This window comes from Terrapene carolina, unplaced genomic scaffold (genome assembly GCF_002925995.2).
Source record: "Terrapene carolina triunguis isolate 2854851 unplaced genomic scaffold, T_m_triunguis-2.0 Scaffold68, whole genome shotgun sequence".
NCBI classification, from domain to species: domain Eukaryota; kingdom Metazoa; phylum Chordata; order Testudines; family Emydidae; genus Terrapene; species Terrapene triunguis.
The window spans coordinates 80,385,397-80,394,796 of NW_020664419.1; the positions used below are offsets into that span (position 1 = coordinate 80,385,397).

Genomic DNA, 9,400 nt, shown 5'->3' on the forward strand with positions numbered 1-9,400 from the left:
TTCCAATTTGCTTTTGTCCTTGTTCACAAAGCAGAAAGTACAGGTTGTTACTACCTTTCATGAACACGTTTTATATAAATTTAAAGCATTCATTTAAAAATCTCCCTTTATGAAGAACAAATAGTGACTAAAGGCAGGCACTGAAGAATTACATTTACCGCATGCAGGCTTACAATTTTGCTTGGAAACTTGTTTTGCAGGCAATGTATCTCTGAACTTGAGATTGGTTGACCCCGTATATGCCAGTCCAGGTGAAGGTCCCACCTATGATAATTGTCCAGAAGGTATGTCTTTGCAAGGGGTTGGGATTAAAGCTAAATGGGAGAAAAAAATAACAGACTCAGAATATGGACAAAAATGGTGCTTCTCTCTCTGCCCCAGTAGAGTTAATTCAATTGTAAACCCGTGTGGATGCAGTTTAATACCTTTAAGATTGTTTAAGCTGGTCATGTTTTAGCCTAAGTATTTACAAACTTACTCCCAGAAGTTTAATCTTCCTCCATGGTAGGAATCGTTTAGAATGCGTCCGATTCCCTCTTGAACCACCACAGCACGTATAATTACAGATGAAAATCCAGCTACCATGATTCCAACCTGGAACACATCTGTCCAGACTACTGCCTTTAGACCACCCTGCGTGAGGAAAAGCACATTCAATGTATAGTAGAAGCATGAAATTAAGATGCAATTATAAATTTAGCAAGTTCAAATTTATGGGCCAGCTCATCCCCACCTGCGGAAAATCCCCTGGGAAGGGCAGGGTGAGGTGATCTGTTTCTCTGAGCCCCAAACACTCCTGCCCCCAGCCTGGCCAGTCTCTACCTGGGAGAGTAGAGAACAGTGCTACTGAGATGACCACAGCCCTTTCCACGTGGGAGTGGGCAGATCCATAGGCAGAATGTGTTTTCCATATGCAATTTGGAGCAGGGGAGAGGATGACCTGGCCCTCTGTCTTCATTCAAGTTTAAACTCAATATTTGTATGCTACAGTTCTGTATTTTAACTAAGCAGTTAAAAGAAGAGGGGTTCTTTAAAATGAACTGCCAACGTACCAGTGTGCAATAGAATGTACAGACTATTCCAGTTGCGATCACTGCACCCCACAAGTCAAATCCTGTGACTGAAAAAGAGGGAAAATGTACAACTGCAAAGACTGTTTTTGAAAAAAAGTAAATCCCTTAACATTCAAACAGATTTATTGGTTGGTCTGATTGCCTGAAAAAAAAAAGATTAGAACTATTTTAAATGGAAAAGTAGAAAATAATAACAATAGCACTGAAATGATTTGTGCACTAAAACCAAGTGACTTTGACAGACTAAGAATATAACCAGCTCATAACAACAGTTGTGATAGACTTTACAAACTGCTGAGCAATTAGAAATATTTTTGCATCTAAGGACTAATTTCCCTTTAATTAAAATTTTAACAACTAAGACTATATCCCAACGTTTCAAGCCCATGAGTTATCTCATTGACTTCAACACAATGGGATTTGTGCAGGTAGACAGTAAGGGAGTCCCATTCAAGTCAGGGTAACTGAGAGTTGAATTTGTCCCCAAGTCTTCAATCTCTTATAAAATCTGTCACAACTACCGGACCAATGCTGAAGTCTTCATTTAGGCAAAAAGTCAACAGGAGCTTAGGAAGACTTCTTAATTGGGCCCATAGTTACTTATGTTGATGTCTGTCTTAAAAACTTAATAGTTTTATGTATTGAAAAAAAAAATAAAACAAACTACCTTGTAAAATGTAAAATAATTAGCATATTTTCCTTTTACCTTGATTCAGTGCCAGAGCTGGAGCATAAATAACAATTCCAGTGTATAAAATCTAAGGAGGATAAAAGAAATACTAAATCAAATGAAAAGTAACTTGTTCTATACCTACTTAAACTAATTCACTTATAGTACACATAGGGAAATGTATCTATAGGTATACATAGAGTCTATATCACCAGTACTGTGCAGTATTAAGTAATAATTCCTATCATTTATAAGGAAAAAGTCAGAGGCTACCTAGTATTGCATTCTTCACGGTACACTGTTCCTAAAATGAACACTACTGTACAATGGCTCTTAAATACCCAGGCCCTCTTCAACTTTTCCTGGCTTTTCTACAAAGTATCATATTGTTTAAAAAATGCAGTCATCACATACAAATGCCATACTGCAGAAACCTGCGGAAAGAGGAAAAAATGCTGAGGCAGGCAAGTACTTTGCCAAGAAATCTCTTGCAATGTTAATGGCACTCAATATGCAAATATAACTCAGATTAACCGGGACTAGAGCTATGCCATTAGTCATTCCGGTGAAGTAATTAGGGTTTACAGCCACTGTACGCTGCTGATATTGGAGAATGACATGCACATACAGGGTTGTGAGCAGGTCTGATTTTGCATCCCTCACCGGAAAGAGATATAGACAAACAAATCTTTTCCCTTATGATTATTATCATAATGGGACACTCAGTACTGATACCACCTATAGTAGTTTGATTTATTTCTTTTTAAATCCTGTTTGCCTTTTAACTGTTGGGTCAAATTCAGCCTTGGTCTTAGAGTCACGGAGTATAAGACCACAAGGACCACTAGATCACCTAGTCTGACCTCCTGTATATCACAGGCCACCAACAGCACTCAGAACCTGCACACTAAACCCAACCACTGAGATTAGACCAAGGTATTACAGCCCACAAGAGACTAGACTGTGATGTGCCACAAGCAGAGAATAGGAGGGACCCAGGTGCACCAGTGCCTGAGGCCCCCATAATGGCAGAGAAATTAGTAAGTGAGATCTACCCAGATAATCCAGGCAAGTGACCTGTACCCATATGCTGCAGAGGAAGACAAAAAACAAAACAAAAACAAAAACAAAAGGTCACTGCCCATCTGACCTGGGGAAAAATCCCTTCTCAACCCCACATATGGCAATCAATTATACCCTGAGCATGTGAGCAAGAACCAGCCAGCCAATCACCTGCGAGGGAAAACACTTGGTGCCACCTCAGAGCCCTAGCCATCCCCATCCAATGTCTCATCTGCAGCCATAGTCACCCCTGCTGCTTCAGAGGAAGGAGATTTTTCAAAAAAAAAACACAACCCTCCAGCTGTCAGCTTGGTGTAACTCCACAAGGCCAAACACAGAGATGTAGCTTGGAATAAACAGGTGCAACTTCCATGGAAGTCTCTGGACCAAATTCAACAACAACATCAGCAGTGGGGTAAGTTACACATTGAGGAGTTGATTCTGCATTCATTTACACCTATTTTATGGGATTTAAATCTACTGACTTCAGCTAAGTTCCTCCTGATTTACACTGGTGTGAGATCAGACTCTGACTCATGTGTAAGTGGTAAAGTATAATAACCTGCAGTTACTTGGAATTCAGCAAATGTGCAAACTTACACGTATAACATACACTCCCTCCTACAGTCCTCTTGGCCTGTAACACAACAAGCAACTAACAAAGGGGAAAATAAAGCCACTCCCCGGCTCCTTTAACTTGTACCATCGTATATCCAGCCTCCAGTGGTTTATACCGATAATATTCTTATTGACCTTGGTGGGGACAGCACCTTGTTAAACCATCAGCTGAATTTGCTCTTTCCCCACAGAATTCCAAACTGGTACCATTTACAACTGTTTTGTGTACTTTGGGCCAGATTTTTGGCCCAGATAAGGCTGCTTCACACTGTTCCAGTAGCACAAAGAAGTCATAAACTCAGCTAAAACAGGGCTGCAGAGGATTCCCCCTATGTTGGGGAATCCTCTGGTGACCATAGGGCTGCCATAGCAACTCCTATGCCATCCCCTTTCCACTGTCACCTCCACCAGTGCCCCCTTCTCCTGGTGAAAGGGGGCCTGGTCAGGGTATCCCTACACTCCGGCAATCTTCAGGTGCCAGAATGGCCCCTTGAAACTGTGGGCATCCAGGTTTAACATATAGGCTGCTGTAAATTATGTTAAGGGCCAGACACACTCCCAGATTGGGGAAACGCAAAGGTGGCTTAAAGCCACCTTTCCCCTCTATGCTCTTCCTGAGGTGTGCTGAGTATATCCCCCCCACAGCTCAGGATCTAGCTCCACAGAGAATGCTCTATCAGTGCAAGCTACACTGTTTTGTCACTTACACCTGTTTTCTGACCAAGCTACACCTAACTTGTAGCCTTCACAAATTATAGAGTACCTGGCCGACTGTCAGCTTGGCATGGTACAGCAAACTTTTTCAGTGCGTCAGCATAGAAAAATAGCTTTCTAATATGCAGTGAATGTTTTCCCATCTGCTTTCTGGCATCCCAGACAAAATGTGTTCTTGCCACAATCATTATCAGATTTTGTTTAAATTAAAAGAAGAATCAAGATCTAATCTTTCAACTTCTTCATTTTATTTAGGTTGTGTTCCTATATTAAGAAAAAATGACACACCAATGGCTATAGGACCAATAAAATTATACCAGCAAAACGGTAAAATACTATTTTTTAAAAATCTTCCTGTTAATGATCCAGACAGTTTCAGATATAAGCTTTAGCACAGAGAAATACATATTTTCTTGGACATGTTTCTAATATGTATTGAACTATTTTTCTCTGTGGTTTATGAATAGCTTGTCCCACTTTTAGACTTCAGTTTCTTAGTGAATATTATTTTAGGGTGAGATGATATCAGTATTTAAATATATTGGTGTTCCACTATTCTCCTAGTGCTTTCTATATCTCTGAGGGGTTTGTATTGCTTTACAGGGAGGGACAAGTACCAGTGCCAAGTAGCAAGCAGCCAGCTAGCATTGCAATGTGTGTTTAGTTCAACATTCCCTAGATACTCAGGTTACTCAAGGATCCTCTGGGCAGGGAACAAAGAGCAGTGCTGGACAGCGTATGCTCTTCATTACTATAGCTCAGTGGTTTGAGCATTGGCCTGCTAAACCCAGGGTTGTGAGTTCAATCTTTGAGGGGACCATTTGGGGATTTAGTTGGGGATTGGTCCTGCTTTGAGCAGGGGGTTGGACTAGATGACCTCCTGAGGTCCCTTTCAACCCTAAGAATCTATGATTATATGCACATATTACTAGGTAGTATGAAGAACTTCCTTGTCTCTTTCTTTCATGTCAATTTCTGACATTTCACAATAAACTTAGCAACCACTTTCACGTGACTACCAGTTACACCACACTGAAGTAATGCTAAAGGCTATTAAAGATCAAAGAACCTGTTTGAGGTTTACTTGCCGTTTGTATAATGAAGAGGATTGTCCCACAAAGACGCAGATATTTATTAAATCGAAGCTCCAAATACTGCAAAAGAGGTGAATAAACAACTTTAATGTCAAAAATATACATTTATAGAAATGGTATTAAGAAATCTCCTGTAAGAAAAGATACTACTGTTCAGCAGAAGTAACAGTTTTTATATTCACATGAATGATTGTCAGCTCTCATGGTCAACCTGATCTTGTTTTCTGCAGACATCACTGTCATTTAGTTAAACCTGAGAGAAGCTAAATATTTACCTAGTCAGTACAAGATGGAGTACATAGAAGAGTTTGGTCATATATATGTAGCGCTTTCTAGCACAGGTGTCTTAAAGCACTTTACAGACGATAGTTGTACATTGTGACTGGACAAAATCCAGCAGTTGTTATGCCTTTAGCTACAATCCTAACTAGTTGTGAGTGAATATAACTTTTTTATTGTGAGGAGGAAGAAAGAGTTATCTCCACCCTCTTTGAAAACTGCCAAGATTTTTATTTGCACCAGAACAGCTGCTTGAGATGGGCAGAAGGCTTTCAGTTTAACTAGGTCATCTAAATCTGGATCTCCTGCTACTGTAAAACCACCAACAGCACTTGCCTGAGGCATTCACTGTCTGTTAGCATTATACATAAACCCAATTTGGGATGGTGTATAATAATAAATGAATAATAATAATAATACCCAGATCTTATACAGCATGAATAGGGCCCTACCAAATTCATAGTCCATTTTGGTCAATTTCATGGTCATAGGATTTTAAAAATAGTAAATTTCATGATTTCAGCTATTTAAATCTGAAATTTCATGGTGATGTAATTGTAGGGGTCCTACCCCAAAAAGGAGTGGTGGTGGGATCGCAAGGTTATTGTAGGGGGGGTTGTGGTACTGCTACCCTTACTTCTGTGCTGCTGCTGGCAGTGGCGCTGCCTTCAGAATGTGGTGGCCAGAGAGCAGCGGCTGTTGGCCAGGAGCATGGTATGGTATTGCCACCCTCACTTCTGCGCTGCTGCCTGCAGAGCTGGGCCCTCAGGCAGCAGCCGCCATTCTCAGGCCACCCAGCTCTGAAGGCAGCAGTGCAGAAGTAAGGTGGCATGGTATGGCATTGCCACCTTTACTTTTGCCAGATGCTGGTGGGGTGCTGCCTTCAGAGCTGGGTGCCTGGCCAACAGCCGCTGTCTCCGGCCACCCAGCTCTGAAGGCAGCACAGAAGTAAGGGTGGCAATACCACGATCCCCCCTAAAATAACCTTGTGACCCCCTGCAACTCCCTTTTGAGTCAGGACCCCCAATTTGAGAAATTCTGGTCTCCCCCATGAAATTGGTATAGTATAGGGTAAAAGCACACAAAAGACCAGATTTCATGGGGGGAGACCAGATTTCATGTTCCATGTTGCGTTTTTGATGGCTGTGAATTTGGTAGGTGTGGTAAGGTGAGGCCCTGAAACATAAACCCTTGTATCAGAGGCCCGGTATGAGACCTAAGGCCTGAGCTAAAGTAATGGTCAAGACTTTGCTAACATAAAGCAAAGTTAAGCTGTGAGCCAGAGGCAGGTCATGCTCACAGAAGCTGGCAAGAAGCAGGCTGATGCTGCAATTATACACATACCTGAGCACTAAGCACTAGTAATATAAACATGTGCCAGGATGGTACCAGAACAGTCCAGGACTAGCACATTCCACACAGACAACAAGGAAGACATGGTCCTAAAGGATAACATGATTAATAGAGTTGTTTTGTTCGAACCAACATGTACAGGGTGATAGGCGGCACCTTACTATGTAGAGGGGTTGTACCTCAATACATCAGGAGTGATGTGTAACTTGTCTGTACCTGTGTATAAGAATTCACCCCTGAGGAGTTGTCTTGGTCCAGCCTAAGGGGCAGTGGAGAGTCCCACCACTGACTGAGACGGTCCATTGTCAGGGGGCACATATTCGTAGTATGTCCTGTAGAGTCTGCGGGAAACTATTACTGTGTTTCGTTTGGCAATAAACCTGGCCGGGTGCCTTCGTACCTTATCGGAGTCTGTGGTCATTGGGGGTTCTGTCGGGGTTTGCTGTGTCAGCTATCTGCACAGAGCTGGGGCAGCACACAGAGGGAACACACGCACACAGCCGACTGTTATCAACATTTTGCACAGTAGAGCACCACACGGGTGACATCTGACGACAGTAGGGCCCTAAGCATGAACCACAACCTTCTGCCTACAGTGTCGGCTAAGACTCAAGACCCTCAACTGACAGTCAATCTTGGCTTCATTTGACTGTTTACCCTGAAATTTCATTCCCTTGTCTTAACAGAAACATCCATGTACAGTTGGGAAAAGGAGATCTCCTTTACCCGCCAATCTGATCAATCAACGCAGATACAAATATCTCATTATTTCAAAGAGTTCGCATTCGTCTTTGAGTCTTTGCAATTGGTTAAACATCACTTGAATTTTGAATGGATGCACACAGAGAGGCAGAGTTTAACTCTTCGGTGAACAAAAAGAAGTGTTTGCACTATGGTAGTCTGCTCGTACTATCAGTGCGGGGCATGAACTTAATGGCTGCACTATAATAATACTGCATTTTTTACTGGTCTTTTTCAGGAGTTAGTGTCTAGTCAGAAGTAAGGGCCCAAAACGTATGTGGTGCAAAGTCAATTTGAGGCAGCTAGAGATTTGTACTGGAGAACTCCCCCTATGTTGGAGAGAATCTAATAGAGGCTGTTCTTCCGCCTCCTGTGCAGAAACTTCACTGCTTGGTGTAAGAATAGGCAAGACGCAGGAAGAGTGAAGGGTTGATGTCAACAAGACTCCCAGTTCCCCATGGATGCTAGATCCCTCAGGGACTTTATGCCAGAGGCCTAACTTAAAATTGCCCCATGGCAGCTTTACCTCACTGGGCTGGGGTGCAGTGGAAAATCAAGCCCTAATTTTCTAAAGCCATATTTTGGCACCTAGGTAAAGAAGTGGCCTGACTTTCACACATGCTGAGCACTTGCAGATCTCATTGTATAAGTACTATGGAAAATCCAGTCACTGCTATTTAGGGCCCTGATCCAGAGACCTATTTATCTGTAAATGCAAGAGGAAGTCCCAATGAAATCAGTAAGACTGTTCATATGCTTGACTATTCATATGGGTGTCCAAATGCTCTGCTGGATTGGGCCTTTGTGCCTCAACATGGATTTAGGAACTTAAGCTGAGGCAGGCACCCAGGAATGGGAGTTTCAGCTTCTATTTTAGAGGGCTTTTCTTTGTGTTTTATTATTTATTCCAAGTCGCCAACCAATCTGTGCAAAAATAAATCCACAGTTTGGATTGAAAATCTGGAGGGCTAACAATCTCCAGGAGCAAACCCATATGGAATGAGTCTATTGAGAGGGGAGATCTTAGGGGTGGTGGAGAGACATGCCATGGCCTCTGCAAGGGGGAAATATCAATTGGAAGGGGCGGGCTAGTAGAGAGGCAAGGCCACCTAGGGGACGCTCCTGAGAGACACAGAGGCATAGGGGGTCGGTATGGAGGACACAGAGAGGATGCTGAATGGGGCTAGTGCTCCCTAAGGGGGAGAGGGGGCAGCCCCGCTTACCTCGTAGGTGCTGGTGATCCCCAGCCTGTAGAAGACGGGCAGGAAGACTTCGGCGCTGATGACCACCACCAGGAAGTAGGTGATGGCGAAGATGCAGAATATGGCCCCGTAGAGGTAGATCTCCGCCGGGGTGCCCAGCACGGTGACCGCCGACATGAAGCTGGCGGTGAGGGACAGCGCCACGGGCAGGGCGCTCATGCTGCGGCCGCCCATCAGGAAGTCTTTGGAGGTCTGCTGGCCGCCGCCCGCGAAGGCGTAGTACACGCCGATGACCGCGGAGACCAGCAGCATGGCCCCGAACACCACATAGTCCCACACGGTGAAGTGCCCGATGCTCATCGCCCGAGCCTCAAGGGCGCTCGCAGCCGAGGGGTTGTGTTTAACTCTGGAGGGGAGGCCCGCTCCGGGGGTTGCTACTCTGGGCTATGGCCGGCAACCAGCGATTCTCGATCTGCGCGCCCCGCTCCCTGCGCGCTCCGTGCCGACTCTGCGCGCCCAGCACTCAGTGCGCCCTGTGCCCGGCTCCGCGCGCCCCACTCCCTGCGCTCGGCTTTGCGCCCCTGCTCTCTGTGA

General features: G+C 44.0%; 1 protein-coding gene across 1 annotated transcript in view; it reads right to left on the reverse strand.

Annotated features, from left to right (window-relative positions):
* The window catches only part of SLC5A8 (solute carrier family 5 member 8), a 30,274-nt gene extending 21,099 nt beyond the window's left edge, over nucleotides 1–9,175 (reverse strand). Inside the window, exons 1-6 of the mRNA XM_024217670.1 lie at nucleotides 8,828–9,175; nucleotides 5,226–5,291; nucleotides 1,780–1,831; nucleotides 1,053–1,120; nucleotides 479–633; nucleotides 174–314 (exon numbers count right to left, since the gene is read on the reverse strand). Of these exons, the coding sequence (XP_024073438.1) occupies nucleotides 174–314; nucleotides 479–633; nucleotides 1,053–1,120; nucleotides 1,780–1,831; nucleotides 5,226–5,291; nucleotides 8,828–9,166 (821 nt within the window). The 5' untranslated portion in view covers nucleotides 9,167–9,175. The remainder of the gene's footprint in view (nucleotides 1–173; nucleotides 315–478; nucleotides 634–1,052; nucleotides 1,121–1,779; nucleotides 1,832–5,225; nucleotides 5,292–8,827) is intronic.
* Nucleotides 9,176–9,400: the final 225 nt, after the last annotated feature.